Consider the following 18,757-nt stretch of genomic DNA (forward strand, 5'->3'; position numbering starts at 1 on the left):
AGTGAATGCACAACCATACGGGTTGCTCCACTGGCTGTCTGAATTTTAGAGCAACATGACACAGCTTTCAATATCTCACGCCACATTTACACTGACTGCAAAGGTGTCACGGATGCGCTTCTGAAGTGGCATATTATAGGTGTCTTTACACATGGCTCAGAGGTGGCATAAATGCATTTACTTAGCAATTTCAACTTAGGGGCTGAGGTGGGTCAGACCCTTATATGCAACTTTATGTCTACACAAAATTATCAGCAGGTACAGAGCAGCTTTAACTCTGCTGTATAAAGAAGCCTTAACACAAGCGTCTCTGAAACAAGAAGGTCTAATTACCTTGAGGAAGCCATCTGTTAACTTCGCCATGCACCTCTATAGTAGCCTAGCACTTGTTTGTTTGGCACAGGCCCCGGATGCAATTATGCTAACTTATGCTTTAATGTAACTGGTGGTTAATTGTTTAACCTACAATTCATAATAATAATAAAAACAATAATTATTTTTAAAACAACTGTTTAAAATAAAATAGCTATAAAATCGGTGCTCATTTCTGTTGCCAGGTGTGTTTGAGCCAATCACCTGTAACTATATCTGAATGCCAGGATATCAGGTCTCTGGTTATCACTCCATTACTGCTTGATGCCTAAATCGACTATCATCATTGTGGAATAAATGTGTCCCCGTTGGTCTTTTAATTCCCTTTATAGCCTACTTTTAGGCCTATATAGTACATTTCGTACGAATCATTTCGTAAAAAATTGCCACTAAAATAGTCCCAAACTCTTCACTAGCGACCATCTTGAGCAGTGACGTCATCATCAAAGTCCCATCCATAGTTATGTTTCACGCTATTAAGAAGGCTTTTGTAATTAATCTGTTAATTTTATTAGTCAAATTTCACATCCATAAGTCTAAGTTTTCTAACAAAAAGCCCCTTTTCTCAGTATTCCTTAAAGAATTCGAAAATTACTTTTCTATTCATTCATTTGTGTACTGTCTTCAAAATCTTTGATTGATACAAAGGTCTTGAATTTTTTATTATTTTATTATTATTATTACTATTTTATATATGTGTGTGTTTTATTTGCTCCCCTGGCTCTAAAATGTATGTTGTATTGTTTTGTTGTTTAAAGCAAAAAATAAAATAATATAATAATTAAAACATATGTTTCACGCTGTATAATCCCTGTTTCATTTTTATTTATTGTTTGTTTGTTTTTTCTGTTTATATTATTTTTTGCTTCACTCTGTCATCCATTCAATTAATATTTCAAACAAAAGAGTCTTATTTCGTATGTTAAATAATTTGTCTGTAATTATAAGAAAAAGAAGAATTGGCTAAAGTTTAATAATGTTATTATTATTATAAAATAAGTCAATGTCACGCTTTTGAAAGCCCTTAGAATTGTGCAGTGGTAAACTAAATAATATCAATATGTATACTGCATGTCACTTGGATTTATTTATTTATTTATTTTATTTTTATTTTTATGGGGTAAAATGAGCTGCAGTTGGATGGTGCAGTTCCTGCATGTACCAGCAGGGTCAAATGGTAGTATGCCAATCTGCCAGACATTGTAAATTATGTATTTAGATAAAGCAATTCCTTAGCATTTCCATTCATCTCAAAGGTATTGGCTGGCAGTTTCTAACACAGCTGTTGACTTAAATCAAACTGAGCACCTTTGGATGAGGTGAATGAGAAGGCAGTTGACTAGATACAGCCTAGTCATTATTCAGGGACATTAGCTCAAAGAAAGAAGGCCTCCCTATAACAACACCAGGTTTGAACACCTTTTATCAGACATTTTTATTACAGAGTTGGTGCATCTTTAACCTGACTTGTGAATGTCATTTATTATGCAGAGAGAGAGCAGAACATGTGTGTAATCCACTGCATATATCTGAGTCTGTGGGGAGTGTGATTTGCAAAATGCCAGTTTACTAGTGTTAAAGTCTGTCACCATAACTGAGATGCCCGTCGTGCTGGTGGTCTGTTCAACACGTGACACGCTGCTCACTAATGCTAAATAGCAAAGAGGGGAGAAGGGGACAAATGGATTCCATGTTTTCAGCCAAACACAGCGGAGCAAAACGAAGGGAGAGAGCTTTGTTGTTTATGAAAAACATGTGAAACCAATCAAATCCAAATTATCCCCCCGCTGTTCGAGTTGCTAGCAGAGCCAGACGCCCCTCTAGAGGTACTGCCACCCAGATAGAGAGAGCATCACTCACACACTCTTTATTACTCCATACAGGTTTAAGCACTCATACGCTATATTCTACATGTGTACGCTTGAACTAATGACGTGCACGCATACAGTTATACACACACGTAGTGCATGAATGGCTAGGGTATGCACAAGCGATCAAATGCATTAACTGAACTTTAACACACACACACAACACAGTTTGTTTGGGGTGCATCTGACAGTAAAACCCCAGGATGATTAGATCAATATGGCAAACAGGAAATGATTCACAGACACTGCAGCTCATTTACATACAGTCTCAAACACACACTGTACGTATATATAAACACATGCACACAAACGGATCTGCTGAACACATTGTACCACTGCTCATACATTACTTTTCTGAAACAGGAAGGCTGTTATTCAGACAAGTGTCCCCCAACACACACATTATTGCATTTTTTTCCACTCCATTTTCCCTATGCAACGATCAATGAGGGAAGAATGCTTCCTTTTGAGAATCTGAGCTATGATATAGCAAGTGCCAAAATGAATGTTTACCGTGTGCAGCCTGTTTGATGTGCGTGAGGGCCTTAAGTAGCTCTAATGGCAAATCTATCAGCAGTCCCCAGGCCCCCATTCAAGTCTTATTCACTCTGGCCGCCAGTTGCTCTCCACAGCCTGAGAAAGCCATTGACTCGTGTGTTACTGTGTCTTCTGGAGCCAATATGGGTCCTCCTCTCCACACGGTTTTAATACTGCTCACGTCTGGACTTTTATACTCTGGCCTCTGTTACCAAGCAGGTGTTCCACCGATTCAGATAAAGAACATGAGACAGTATAATGGCTAGAAATATGAATTATAAAAATGAATTATTAACAGCTGGACTGTGGGAAACGTGGTTAAGAGTGGAAAAATGTAGCTGTTTAAAACTGATGAAAATGTCTTTCTTAAATCAATATCTTCTTTTCAGAAAACAATTAGTAATGAAAAGTCATTTGTGGTTGGGAATCATAAAATTTAAACCACGTTTAAAAGTTATGCCAAGGTTTCAAGATCCATTTCACTTATGGTCCTGGACAAAAGTCAGGATTGTCTTCAGATACTTCTTCATTGCAAAGCGGGTTTCATTTTGTCAGAAAAACTGCGCTCCAGAGTTCAATTCATTACCCCTCAATAAATGTCATAATGTAACGCACAATGCAATGAACCTCATGAGCCATACATGATCACATATATGTTCTGAATGGGTTATTGATTGCCATTTTTAAGCTGCGGTCCAGTGGTAATACTGTATCTGATGGAGAAATCATGTCCCTGTCTTTAATAAAACCGAGAGAAACCTAATAAGGCTCAGATGATCTTTGCAGATGTTTGATTGCTGTCTGGAAAAAGAAACGCAGCTTAGTACAGAGAGCATCAGTGAGATGTCTCTTTTTCTCTCACTTTTTCTTGGTGTGCAAACTACACAAACAAACACTCACAAGCCTTGGAGGACACTTATGTTCCTCACAGAATCTTTGTTGGTCCAGAGGATTTCACTGCAGGTTGTTTGAGGAACATTAAAGTGCCAGTAAAGGTGTTGTACTGAATTAGTACTTTACCAGATTTATGGGACTGGTGTTTAATGAATGGCATGTGTGAGACAGGGAGAAAGTGAATCGGAGTTGTTCTGTACGTCTGGGATGTCGTGCATGTTAACCTGATCGAAGTTCCACGACATTTTCATGAAATATTTCCCTATTTAAACGAAATGGCCAGAGGTGGCATCTTGGCCTTGGCCTCATGCCACCTCTTCTTCCTAACATAATTCTGTCTCGTGCTCAAACTGGAATAGTTTTGGTGAAGAAATATAAACAGAAGCAGCATTGGGAGTGCGGATATTTTGAAACCGTATTCCATTGTTTACATTAGTATTTTCCTTCAGGGAAAACTTCTGTCACTGTCAATTTTGCAGGGCGGTCAGCCAATGTTCCGTCAATGCCTCTCTAGCATCAATGTAGCACTTCTATTTATGACTTAATTCAATTTGGATGCAGTATGTCTGTGGTGGGTCTGTCTGCGTGTGCCTACATAAGGGTTAGAGGGGATGGAAAATAAGGGGTTATTTTGGTTTCAAATGTGTATCTATTCACATATGGTCCTTGTTTTGGCCCATATACCCCAAGATCTCACCGGTGACCTTTGACATTGCTCCCTCAGACTGACATGATTTTGGCTGCCTCATTCTGGGTTCAGTTTGACCCCCTTAGACCTCAAAGTTCAGAGGTCACAGTTGCAAAGCAGCAAATTAACCCAATGCGTCAAACTTTCCGTGACACCATGTTCAAGTGAGATTTTCGGGTGAAACTATTTTGCACAGCTTTTGATTTTTCAAAATGTTTCAAATCATTCAAATTGTCATTCTCTCTCATTCTATTTCTCTCTTTTGTTTCCCCATATTTTAGTTTGGTCTACTTTCTCAACTTTTGGATGCATATGAAGCCCTGCATGAATAACCATTTTTTTGTCCTCTCTCTTTTGTTTCAATAATTCATTCTCTTTCCACATTCCTCCATCCTCTTCCCTCTTCTGCCCCGCAGTCTCTCACTCAAACCCCCCTTTTCTTCTTTTCCGTCTTGTTTAAAGACGTTTCAGTTCAGCTGTCACAAATTATGTTCGCCTGCCCAGCTGTCAAAACAGGGGTGTGTTTTTCTCTTTGCACCCGATATACTACCAAAAGAGAGAGACTGGGAGATGGGGGGGGGGTGTAGGTAGTAATGGTGGTGGGGGGGGGGTCAAAGAAAGAGAGAGAGATAGATAGAGAGGGAGGGAGGGGGCTTTAATGTTCATGTTTGGACACAAGCAATTATCTCTAATTATTGTTTTTCTTTTCAGTTTCCCTGTCCTGATGGAGGTCCCAGCCAGACCAACATGCAGTAATCCGGCATCGTTGAAGAGGCCCAGCAAGCCCCATGGTGCAGCTCGTCCGTGGGACTCTCGGGCTTTCATCTCAATGTGAGTCTGGAGTTGATTCAAACACAGAGCGATGGGTGAATTAACCCCAAAGCCCTGGCTTTCAATGGGCTCAGCTAAGAGATTATATGTGTTGATGGCAGGCGTTTTATATAAGAGATTATATGTGTTGATGGCAGACCTTTTATATGTTCTGGACTTTAAAAGAAACTTCTGCTAGATACTCAGTGTGGTTTTAGTGGGCATCCTCAACCCTTAATTTCTGCTCATCTCTTTTTCCCTTTTCTCTTGTCCGTCCCCATTAATATTTAAATGTGATCGCTGTGTTTAGATGCATATTGTGGTTACAACAAATATTCAAAAATTATATTTATGACAGATTTCCATTCTCTGAATTCCTCGACACATTATGCACATTGTAGAAATCGGGACATGTATTTAAAGGACAAGTTCGGTATTTTACACTTAAAGCCCTGTTTACAGATCGTTTCTGATGAAATAGAACGATTAAGATTAAAATTTGGACACATGCTGCTGTCCCGAGAATTTTAGGTTTCTTTCGCTTTCCCCAAAACCTCTAGAATGGATGTATAGGTGCACTGGAACAATCCTTCATAAAACGCATTAAACTTTCGTTTACAAAGACGTGAAACTCACCGAGTGGTCAGGGGTGTTCACTGATATGCTCACACAAAAATCGCTGCAAAAGATGCTTTCCAACAGGTGTTTTACCATTCGTTGTAAAACTGTGGATCTATTTTTCCAAACGTCTCACACCCGTAGATTCTTCCGTTGAGAGCTTGAATAATAGACACTCCAGCCCAGTTGGTGGCGATAATGCACCTTACCGTACCTCACACAGCACATTCAATACAAGTCAATGGAGTTGGACAAAAACTACGATAAAACCTGTTGGAAAGCATCTTTTGCAGCGATTTTTGTGTGAGCATATCAGTGAACACCCCTGACCACTCGGTGAGTTTCACGTCTTTGTAAACGAAAGTTTAATGCGTTTTATGAAGGATTGTTCCAGTGCACCTATACACCCATTCTAGAGGTTTTGGGGAAAGCGAAAGAAACCTAAAATTCTCGGGACAGCAGCATGTGTCCAAATTTTAATCTTAATCGTTCTATTTCATCAGAAATGATCTGTAAACAGGGCTTTAAGTGTAAAATACCGAACTTGTCCTTTAACTAGAAGAGACCTGTCTGCACTAATTCCTAATAAAAAGTATGTCAACTGATCAAAAATACATTACCGTTCAAAAGTTTGGGGTCAGTAAGATTTTTTTCATGTTTCTTATGTCTCTAATGCTCACAAAGGTTGTGTTTATTTGATCAAAAATACAGTTAAAAAGTAATATAGTATATATATTTTTATTTTTGCTGTTTTAATGTATTTTAAAATGTAATTTATTCTTGTAATGGCAAGGCTGAATTTTCTCCAGTGTCTTCATGATCTTCAATGATCTTCAGTGTCACATGATCCTTCAGAAATCATTTTAAAGGGTTAGTTCACCCAAAAATGACATTAATTTCATAATTTACTCACCCTCATGTCGTTTCAAACTCGTAAGACTTTCATTCATCTTCGGAGCACAAATGAAGATCTTTTTGATAAACATTGAACAGCAATCATAAACAGAAGCTCAACTGAACCTGCTTGATGCACAAGAACAAACCTCATTGGTTCCTGCGGAAGCTCAAACGTAACACGAGAATGAACCTCATTTGTTCTTGCACGTCAAGCCAACATGCTTGAGCTTCTGTTTGCCAAAACTGATGTGTGAGTCGATGAAGGTTTATATGTAAATAAAAGCTTACATTTAATCTGTTTATCATATAAAGAGTCTCTTCTGAACATTTTGGACTAAATCTCTCAATTCATATGGATTAGTTTTACGATCTCTTTATTAATTTTTTGAAGCATCAAAGTAGTAGTCTTGCAGACTGTCAATGGAGGGACAGAAAGCTCTCAGATTTCATCAAAAAGATCTTCATTTGTGTTCCGAAGATGAACGAAAGTCTTACAGGTTTGGAACAACGTGGGTAAGTAATTAATGACAGAATTAAAATTTTGGGGTGAAATAACCCTTTATTATGTTGATTTGGTACTCAAGGAATATTTCTTCTTAATATAAATGTTGTGCTGCTTAATATTTTTGTGGAAATCATTAAACATTTTATTTTAGAATTCACAAAAATCTCCCCCACTCCGACCAAATAAAAATAAAAAAGCAAAAGTTTTTACTGGCTCCTAAATGAAAGTTGTCATTTCTGATGGGTCAAAGGTGACACATTTGCTAGGCATTGTGTCATGACACAAAATTTGCAAACATTTTTGTCATGTATTATTTTGTTTTTAAGGAACTGAATGAATTTTGAAAAGACACAGACACACACACACACACACACACACACACACTCACACACACACACACATATAGTAGTGGCAAAAAGTGATGTTCATGGGGATATTTGCACAGTATTTCCTTTTAATGACACTTCAGGTTCTATTAAACAAATATGAGGAGGAGCATGTTATATTAAGGAGAAGAATACACTCAACTTAAAGGTGACATATTATTAAAATCAGACTTTTTCCATGTTTAAGTGCTATCAAGGTGTAGTCATGGCAATTTCAAAACACTGCTTCATGAAGCTTCGAAACCTTTACGAATCTTTTGTTAAGAATCAATGGTTCGGAGCGTGTATCAAACTGCCATAGTCACGTGATTTCAGTAAACGAGGCTTCATTACGTAATTTTTTCGAACGTTTCGAAACACTTCAAATATTCACCGCTGGGGTGATGATCTCTCTCAACCCATGAATCATGAGGAGTCACTGAGAACCAATGAACAAGTGTCTGTGGGTTTTACCTGGGGCACGTTCAAGTTCAAAACGGTGCGCAACGTTTTGCTACGGTTTCCGGGTTGAACGTCATGTTTCCTGGAAACGGCATGCACCGGTGTGCAACGGGGTTTGAGATACGTTTTCTCTTGTTTGGTGGGTGTGTCAGAACTGCAGTCCAATCAGCAGCAACATGTAAAGCACGCGGTATTAAAGTGAACTCGCACAATGGGTTCAAGGAAAGTAATTTACAAATGTGTTCGATGCAACAACTGAGGATATTAGAAGACATGTTTGTGTAAGTTTTATTGTAAAAATATAGGATATCAACATAATGATGTAGTTGTTTATATTTTTAGCTTCATTGCAAGTGTATGACATTTGGTATAGAAATAAACAATGGTAATTAAGTGCTTTTACTAAAAATGAGAAAGAAAATACAGGGTATTAAAACAGTATGAACTACAAATAAAGTTAGTAGGCTATGTGAGGCTAAATAGATGTGTTTAAGTCTGAATTAGGTAAGATGTGTGCTTCCATTTCAGTTTCAGCCTTCATTTCAGTTTCAGCAATACCTTCACTCTTTTGGGATGTTCTCTTTTGTTCTGGGCGGCAAGTGCAGTAACTGTAACATCGGGCATATTTTGTAGTATTAAAAACATATTTATACCGACTTCACAAGGCTCCGAAAATTCTTCACAAAGAATGGCCTTCTCAGCTGCCATAGTTGCAACTCTTGCGTCATCAGAACAGTGTGTTCAACGCATCACCGTTTCTGTTTAAAAAACGTTGTGCAACGTTTTGTCGGGGCTGAACGCAGCCCTGATATCTGATCAGTTTTATACATTTGTAGACGTTTTAATTATTCATTAGTAGCCTATAATTCAAATGAATATTGGTAGTTAATAGTCTCTTATTGGCCCGTTTAGCTGAGCCATTCATAGAACAAACAAAACATTTGTTGCATTTACACTGTTCTGACCACTAGGGTTCACCGTGGACACGGGTGTCGGATTGTTTCAAAGCCTCGACACAATACGGCACATTTGCTGTTTCAGTGATTTACGAAGCCTCGATCTGCCCACCACTACCACGATGCATCTACCAACCCAGAAAACGTGAAAAGTGACAACCAAGTAACTTTGTTTTGGTAAGCCTTTCTCTGCAAGCATGTAAAAAATAAGCCGATCAGATTTCGCTCCCCTTCTGATGGAGAAAGGGGATCTTATTATAATATTACCGCCCCTTAATCTGCACGTTTCCACCCACGGCGGAGTAACCAGTTCTAACGCAATGGCAAAGGTCAAGCAAAGCATTGCGAACTGTTCTGTCGTTGGCGAGCACAGTACACTATTTAGAGTCCCAGCCTCAGATGAGACTAGAGAACAGTGGATTCATTTTATTTTCAATGGAAATCCCCCAGAAACAGATGAATCAATGTAACTCCACAACAACTACATAAATGTATCCACTAACCATTCAGAAACGTCCAGGTGCAGTCTAAAAGTTGCAACCTCTTCCTGAGTATCTCTGTAAGGCTGCACTCTGCTACTGGTTATTTCTGAGATTTTGGATGAGTGAATTTTTTCGCGTGTTTTGTTATTGTATCTTTTTGCTCACATCCAAAAAGGGGCAACTTTGACAAGCGCTAATAAATTATCTGGGGGGTATTTTGAGCTGAAATTTCACAGATGCATTCTGGGTACACCATAGATTTATATTAGGCTACATCTTGTGAAAAGGGGCATAATATGTCACCTTTAATGTAGTTAATATACATTTAATAGTTGTTTCACTATGCTTTGAAATAATTCTGTGAATATTGTGACCATTCAGATCCTGCAAACCGATTGACCAGATTTATCAATTTCAACATTATCCTCCTTGGTTGCAGAGGACACCTCTCTCCATCTGGCCATTTTCACCCCACAAAATAACTTCTAACAATATAGCTAATACCTGCTACAAAGTGATTTATTGAATTATAGGCTGGGAATAATGAGTGCATATGTCCACTTGGCCAAAAATTACATCCACACAATTCACTCATGACAAATGATACAATTGAAACTTGGAATGTGTACATTGGTTTTACACTCAAGGCACAACTTTACAACATGCATACAAAATATTTAATAAATATTTAATACAAAAGTTTTAATAAAGTGCGAAGAAGCCAATTTCCCTAGGTCAGACATCACTTTTGGCCAATATAGGCAAATTTCAAACGCAGTTCAAGATTTATGAATTGAACACCAACAAAGAGATTACATTTTTTTGTACAATTTTTTTTTTTATTCTGGTGACAGCCCTTCTTTCTTCTTTCTTATTCTACACAAACTTTAATGCAACCTTTCTGGGGCCTTTTCATTAATCACAGAGAAACAGTCTCCTTGGTGGTCCCAAATTGTAGCTAGCACTGTTCTTTTCTCTGTTTTTACTGAAGAAAACTGTGGAAAGGAAGTGGAAATATATGACAAAAAGATAGAGAAAAAATAACAGTGAAGAGTATGCTGTCATTTATTCCTTCCACCTGCAACTAATGATCCGCTGAAAGTTGTTAAAACACACTGACCCTAGCTTTTAGTCTCGCCTCAAGCTGACACTCAGATTTGATGTCTTTCTCTCTCTCTGTCATACTCTCCTCCTGTATATGTGTGGGTGTACAGTAACTTCATCCACATCCTGAACATTTCGCTAAGCAGTTTAATGCAGTGTTTTTGGCACATATGTGTTTTAATCATCATCATGTTGCCTTATTAAAAGAGTCTCTGTTGAAATGTGCTATCTGAGCCTGTCGCTCTCTCTATAATGAAGAATGGCAGACATGCTGGGTGTGAGAGTGTGTCTTGTTAGGAGCAGATTTGAAAGTCTAGTATTAATGTTGAGGGAGACAAAAGAGTGGGAGAGTGTGTGTCAGTAAGGCTCCAATAAAGCAGCTGACCTGCGACCTAGCTGGAGCTCACGGCCCAGAGCACAGTGACACGGCCACCTGCGAGCTGGGCTGAAGATGCCATCCTCATTCTACATGCACATCCACACACAAACAAGGACTGTGCGCTTATTGTTGAGTTTAAATTTGTTGCATTAAATGAATTTTTCTCTATCAGACTTGATCAGGAGATTAGCTCTCTTAAATTACAAGAGATGATCTGTGCATGTCTTCAGCCTCTCCAATCACTCCCAGCCATAAGTAGTACGACCTCTCACCCATGACCCCTCACCCTTTTTCTGTCTGCATGAGCACACAGTTTAGAGATTACAGCAGCTCAGTCCTGTGCTCTTTTGTTGTGTGTATGAGTCTGTGTACTTATGCAGATAGAATGAGGCTTAGGCTTCTCTTGTGATGCTGTCACTGGCTCTTTAAGTCAACAAGACCCTGTAATGGCCTCATCTTATTATTTACAGGAATCTCTAAGGAATCCTCTGGTCTTCTAAAAAGTCTATATCTAGCCATGATCTGTTAGCTTTTTTAGCATTTTTCAAGTAATACAAACTACTGTTCAAACGTTTAGGGGTCGGTAATTTTTTTTAATCTTCACCAAGGCTGCATTTATTTGATAAAAAATATTGTGAAATATTATAATTTAAAACTAGATGAGTAAAGTTAGATGACAAACTTTAGCTGGCTTGACAAAGCCTTGTCTGAACATTTGAAATATCTGAAAAGCTTTTGAAGATTTTACTCAAAGAAGTCAATAAAATGAAAACATGCATTGTTGACACAGTATGTTTTAGCATGTTGCTGTCACACCACATTGACACATTGTTTGTGTTTTCACCATTCTGCCTTAGTTTGTTGTCATGGCTGTTCATTTGATTTGAGCAAGTGTGTGTGTGTCATTATCTCCCCTACTTAAGTTCAGCTCTCTTTGTGTTTCGGGTCTTGTCTATGTTTGCGCTTCGTTGGACTGCTACCTCTGTTGGAATGTACCGTGTGGATTATTAAAAGACTGACAGTTGCTAACATTTTTTTAAGAAGTTGTTAGCATGTTTTAGCACATTGCTAGCATGAATTAGCATATTGCTAGCATTCTTTAGCATGTTGTCCTAGGATAGTCGTAAGCTTTCCTAGTGATAGACAGCTTAAATACTCTATATGTGTAACTGTACAAAAGTTTTGACACACTCAATAAAAGTATATGGGACTTTTTGTAGATTTATCGAAAATTGTAAGTTCGATCATTTAGAAAAGATGTACAGCATACAGAGTCAGAACAGTCTGAAGGTCTGACCTGAGTTTGGTGGTTGTAGCTTGAAAACTCCATAGGAGGAGACACTGTTTAAAATTTAGTCTCAGAAGAAGCAGCTTAAATAGTTGATTAGTACGTTGGCTTTGTCAAGCCAACATAATAACTGTTATAAAATAACTCTATTTTGATGTTAAATGTAATTTATTCATGTGATGGCAAATATGAATTTTCAGCCGATTTGCTGCTCAAGAAACTGTTCTTATTATTATAAATGTTGAAAAAAGTTGGGTTACACTTTATTTTAAGGTGTCACTGTTACAGTGTAATTATATATTTAAGAACTGATTAATATTAATTAACTACATGTACTTACTATAGGGTTAGGGTAGGATTAGGATTTGGTTGAGGGTTAGTTGCATGTAATTATGCATAATTTACTGTTATTACTATGGCAAGTGCATGTAACATATGTAACAAGGACACTGTAAAATAAAGTGTTACCAAAAGTTGTGCTGCTTAATATTATTGTGGAAACCCATATAAAAAAATGTGGGTTCTTTGATGAATAGAAATAACACAGCATTAATTTGAAATGGAAATCTTTATAGCAGCTAGCATTACTGCGAACTTGCTGAATAAAAGTATTAATTTCTTTAAAAAACAATCGTACTGACTCCAAACCTTTGATCGATAGTGTATAAACAAACATGAAAAAACATATAGTTTTTTTTTTTATTGTTAGGTTTTTATTTTATTTTATTTTATTTTAGATCCAAACATTTCTTTGGATTTAATTTCCATTTATTCCCTTTTGTTTTTTATTCCTTCACAGTTCTTTAACCTACCAACACTTGGGGGGTGGGATCACATGCAAATAAGCTCTAATACCTGATAGTTTAAAGATGTCCTTGTCTAGCACCACTTCATAATAACTGTGTCTCTGTGCTTGCTCTTGCACCCCGCTGACCGGGAGCAAACTGTTTTTTAAAAGAGTTCTCTAAAAGAGACAGACATAATTATATAAAGTGTAACTTGAATAAACCTTTCTTTTACACCTTAATTTTTTCAATAGATACTTTTGTGCATTATAAATACTTTTCGTAATCTGTAAATGGGACATAAAAATGAGCATTGGGGATTTGTTTATGAGAAATGCACCCTTGGGAAGTATCTTGTCTACTGAATCTTTTTAGTTTTTTTTTTTTTTTACGCAATTTGTACAGATTTAATGAAAGCATTTCCAGATTAGAAATGGGAGTCCCTTCCTCTCGCTGTCTCTCTCTCGCACACACACACTCACTTACATGCACAGACAGTTTGATATTCCTGATGAGGTTTACGTCAGCATCGAGTGATGAGTGTGTGTCTGCCATCCACTCTAGCCCTTGCAGCAAAGTCCTGCATGTTTTTGAAAGGAGTGAAGGAAAAACAGAGAGGTCTGGGTAATTTGGTGACACGGGAGGCCCCTGGCGTTCTGTTATCTGAAGACCACCCATCCGAGTCTTGCCTGGACAAACAGAAGAGCTGACGAGTGTAATACGTAGCAGATGGAGAAATCGAGAGAGAAGGAGAGAGAGTGAGCTGGAGTCCCTGGGAGTGAGAGAGAGAGGGAGAGACATCAGAATAGATCCACTATGGTGGTGGTCATTTGGTCATCCTGGTCTCCCATTAGCCACCTGGGCTCAGAGTGTTTAGTCAGCCTACACTGCGGCTTGGGTTACATTTACATTGCTTTGAAAGAACGCGCCTGTTCTCTCTCACACATGCACACTTTCTTCTTCTCTTCCCTTCTATCTCTACGCATATATTTGACTTGTATACAGATTGTCAAGTGTGAATTGTGGTGCATCTGAGGTGGGATAGGGAGAATGAAGGAGGAAAAAGCATGTATATGTCCCAGTTACAGAGATCTCTAAAAGAAAGGTATTTGCTATCTTGTGGACACATCCTATATTGACAGGAAGGAAAGAACAAATACTGTCCTTGTAAAGACTTGAGTCATTATGTACAGCATGCAGTTCAAGTAGGCCTAGGAAAATAAATCAAACAAGTTTAGTAGATTCATCTCTTTGTTCTGCACAGCAGATGTCCCATGATAACAGATTCACTATATACAAACTGTGTGTGTGTGTGTGTGTGTGTGTGTGTGTGTGTGTGTGTGTGTGTGTGTGTGTGTGTGTGTGTGTGTGTGTGTGTGTGTGAATTTTTAATCTGACATATAGATGATATCCACTGATTGTGGACTAGTGTTCGAGCCATAAAGTTAAGGCAATTGTAAGGGAGAAACTGAGCTTTAAAATTAGTCAGTATACAATAAAACTGGTGAGATTGTTAAGAACATGCAGATCATGGCTGGCCAGGTGGCCCAGTTCAGTTACTGTCTGTGAGATTAGACGTGCAACTTTGACGCGTGTATGGAGTGAGAGTGGCATGGGTTAGTTGTCACAATGAGCAAGAAAGGTTGACATGGAGTATGCTAATGTGCCTATGGGGAATAATAAACTTAATGCATACTGAAAAAATGTGTTTATGTGAACTTGACAATTCCACATAACTTTTTAAGTTAACTCAACTGATAATTTTTTTTACAGTTTTAAGACCTGCACAGTGGGTGGATTTATGAAATGCTGGGTGACATCAACAAGCATAATCCAAAGTATAATTGTCTCTTGCAGATTATTCAACTGAGTAGAGAGATGCTTATTTGAACTCATCAGTCAGCCGGAACCGACTGGAAGTCCCTCTTTAACATTGATGTCCCAAACTGAGGCTGTAACAAACCAGAGTGAAACATGCATGGAAAAACTATTTTGGTAGGTGATCTGACCACAGTCAATTTGTTCAACCAAGCCTATGACAAATACATAATGCTGCAAAAAACTGGCAGTGTTTGAATGTTGAAGTTTTGATCGTTACCATTGTGCAGAAGAGTAGAGCTTATGGTTAGGTTGTGAATAACTGCAAGTATTGATATTCTGAAGCATGTTGCTTTGTTCATTGAGCAATAACTTTGCTATAATGCTAGTGCAGTTACAAGTTTAATTCTGTGCTGATTTACAGTCTCATAATTATACAATATAACAATATAAAGTCAAATATAAACAGGTTATTTCCATTCACTCAAATTCACACACTTTTGAGCGTCAACTTAAAATAAAAAAGCATATTTCACTAAAAATATTAAATTCATTGTGTCACAGACTAAATCATTTAGAGGATTTTACATGATTTATTCAGGTAGATTCCATGAAAGAAATCAAGCCTTAACTACTCAAAAATACAATGTGCAATATTGTTACCTTAATTTTAAGTAAGTAAATAGCAGTATAATTTTTTTTACAGTGAAATTTTCAAAGATTAAACTCTTCAGTACTTCTTGCAAACCAATTTTATTATTTGCAATTGACTCTGCTCCCCTCCCCATCTCTGAGCTCTGTCTTTTACTTCTCTGGGGATTTCCAGTTCTTCATAAAGGAACCCTGCTGGTTTCCGTAATGGGAGAAGCTTTGATGGTCTTGGCTTCACTCTAAACACTGGAGCTGTGGTTGCTCAAAGGATTTCCTCAGGTAAAATGCAGTTCAGTGCCCATCATAAAATTGTTTTAAAATAACAAGTCTAACCTGTAAACTCTTAGACTAAACAACAATTGCTTCACAAACACACATTAGAACAAAAGAACAGTCAGAAAGTAAGCAAAATCGTTTTGAACGGCTGCTGCCAGCCCTGGCAATCTTAGAGGTTTCAATGAAGAGCGGAGTGCAGTTTGTTCGGCTGGTCAGCACTTACTTGTAAATGAAACAGATTTACTGGATGGGATGAAGATTGTTTAAAAAAAAAATAGTGATTTAAAGACCAGAATAATGCATGTTTTTGGATATACAATTTCTGTGACATAATGGGGTCTGATATCCTGATTCCTGCATGGGACATCTGCCATGGTGACATCATGTCAGCACAGCTTTAGTGCTAGATTCTTTGGAAAATTATTTATGAAAGAAACAAATTATAGGCAGCAAAAATGTAGTTAACAATCTGACTAGTGCCGACTTAAGATAAATAATTTATCTTAATTGTTTATTTTAAACTAATAATGTATGACAGTGAGAATGCTTTGGTGTTTCACTCTATAAATCACAGCTTGGCTAAGCAGTGTTTGAGTTGCGGAGGCCGAATGACCAGCAGCACTGAACCGATGCTCAGCACCTCGTAAATTGATGAAAGACTCACCTTCACTAAAACACAGGAGCAAATCAGCATGCGTCCCACACATTTTCCTATCCCTAACCAGATGTCTGTTCCTTAGCCTGTCAACACTTATAGTTTTTGCTTTTAATTAAAAGTGTAAAGTGATTTTACCTATGAAGAGCTCCTGAACATATTCCTCAAGATAAGCATGTTTGAGTTGCATTGTAGTAAGTCATTTACCCAGTAAGTAAATTTATTTTTTATTTGAGTAATGCTGCTACCTTCTTATTTGTCGATTAATATTTTGACTGATTTTAATTATTACTCACTATTTCTGTAATCACCAAGATATAAGCTCCTTCATATATATATATATATATATATATATATATATATATATATATATATATATATATGAATGTTCATTTATTCTAAAAGGGGAACCATAAGAGAAGAGAATTAACCTTTTCTTCTGACTGACTGAAGTCTAAATTTTCCCTGACACCTGTGATGACCATGGCTTTTGTGCTTCAGGGTCCAAGGCAAATGGGGGTAATTTCTGCTACAGCTCATTATGAATGTGTGTTGGGAATGAGAGAGAAAGCAATGGACCATACTTGTATTAGTGAAAATGACTTAAATATATTTGGGAGAGAAGAAATATGCTAATTAGTGTTAAGATAGTCATTACTAAGGTCACTGAGAGAAATGTTTGTAAGACACACGTAATATATTTTTATATTATTTTTTAAGTTGTCGAATTCATGAAATATTCTTAGTTGCTATTCAATAGGCTCAACAAAAAAATATTCTACGACATAATTTTGAGATATTTTCAAATTCATTAGAAAATAAATGATCTATTTCAAGCTGTTCGAATCAGTGGCGGATTAAGACTCTTTGGTGCCCCTGGGCGCTGATACCTAGAGTGACCTAGAGATACCTGTCCGACGTCGGATGTTGACGTCAGTCTGACGTTAGGGTTGTGACTTCAAACCAACTTTAATTTCCAACCAAAATCCAACGTATATCCGACGTCGGATGTTGACGTCAGTCTGACGTTAGGTCCTGATGTCAACCCAACTTTCGGCACTGATACCTAGAGTGCTAGATGCACTGACACCAGTTCAGTTCAAGTTTAGCTTCACGCTCAGGTGCGAGCTTAAAGCTCAACTTCCATTGGAATTCATTGAAAACACTCGCTCTGCTCCGTGCCAGTGGACACGCTAGTGTAATGGGCGTTGAAATGAAACGCGCATGCTCACGCAGAAGTGTGAATCTGGTGGTAGATCGTGCGTCCACAAAAAATAAAAATAATAATGAAAATAATAAACTTTCAACTAAACATTCAGGGAATTTATAACGTTCTTATGAAAGGCCTAGGCTAGAAATACGTTTGAGAATGAATCGCTTGTTTTAAAAGAGAAAGAAATATTTGCGTGGTGCACCCCTGGGCACTTGCCCAATTGCCCATATAGTTAATCCGCCTATGGTTCGAATTTTGTAGAATACAAAAGGTGTCATTTAAAATATTTTACGACAATAAACATTAAACACAGAGTTCAAAATTAACTATCCTGCTTGGTCGATATAGACAACATTTAATATAAACAAACACTCGAGTTCTTACAGAGCTAAAATCTGTGTTTTATTGAATCATCAACCCTTTTCCTAAACATCTGGGCTTCATTATAACTGGATCAGACTCAGGATTTTACATATAAAATTATGATAGTTCACGGATGCCCATCACCATTATCGCCTCTTCTCTAATATGACCTGATTAAATTTGCATTGCTCTGAGGCATCATAGAAAGCTTGAAATCGCAAACAGCTGAATTTAACTTTCAAAGCTAAACCCTGACTAAAAAAAGACAGACACATACAGTGGGGAGAACAAGTATTTGATACACTGCCGATTTTGCAGGTTTTCCTTCTTATAAAGCATGTAGAGGTCTGTAATTTTTTATCATAGGCACTCTTCAACTGTGAGAGACGGAATCTAAAACAAAAATCCAGAAAATCACATTGTATGAATAAATAATTAAATAAAATAATTAATTTGCATTTTATTGCATGACATAAGTATTTGATCACCTACCAACCAGTAAGAATTCTGGCTCTCACAGACCTGTTAGTTTTTCTTTAAGAAACCGTCCTGTTCTCCACTCATTACCTGTATTAACTGCACCTGTTTGAACTCTTTACCTGTATAAAAGACACCTGTCCACACACTCAATCAAACAGACTCCAACCTCTCCACAATGGCCAAGACCAGAGAGCTGTGTAAGGACATCAGGGATAAAATTGTAGACCTGCACAAGGCTGGGATGGGCTACAGGACAATAGGCAAGCAGCTTGATGAGAAGGCAACAACTGT

The 18,757-nt window shown here is 37.6% G+C and overlaps 1 protein-coding gene across 3 annotated transcripts in view; it reads left to right on the forward strand.

Annotated features, from left to right (window-relative positions):
• Positions 1-18,757, forward strand: part of LOC307158361 (uncharacterized protein) — a 76,133-nt gene that overhangs the window by 12,525 nt on the left and 44,851 nt on the right. For 2 of the 3 annotated variants that reach the window (XM_079870850.1, XM_079870852.1), the window contains exons 4-6: positions 5,071-5,190; positions 14,868-15,005; positions 15,655-15,758. In XM_079870850.1, the coding sequence (XP_079726976.1) occupies positions 5,071-5,190; positions 14,868-14,880 (133 nt within the window). In that variant the 3' untranslated portion in view covers positions 14,881-15,005; positions 15,655-15,758. Of the gene's footprint in view, positions 1-5,070; positions 5,191-14,867; positions 15,006-15,654; positions 15,759-16,329; positions 16,475-18,757 lie in introns of those variants that run through there. The other variant, XM_079870851.1, reaches the window with a different exon arrangement.

Source organism: Squalius cephalus (genome assembly GCF_949319135.1).
Source record: "Squalius cephalus genome assembly, chromosome: 5".
Lineage (NCBI taxonomy): Eukaryota > Metazoa > Chordata > Actinopteri > Cypriniformes > Leuciscidae > Squalius > Squalius cephalus.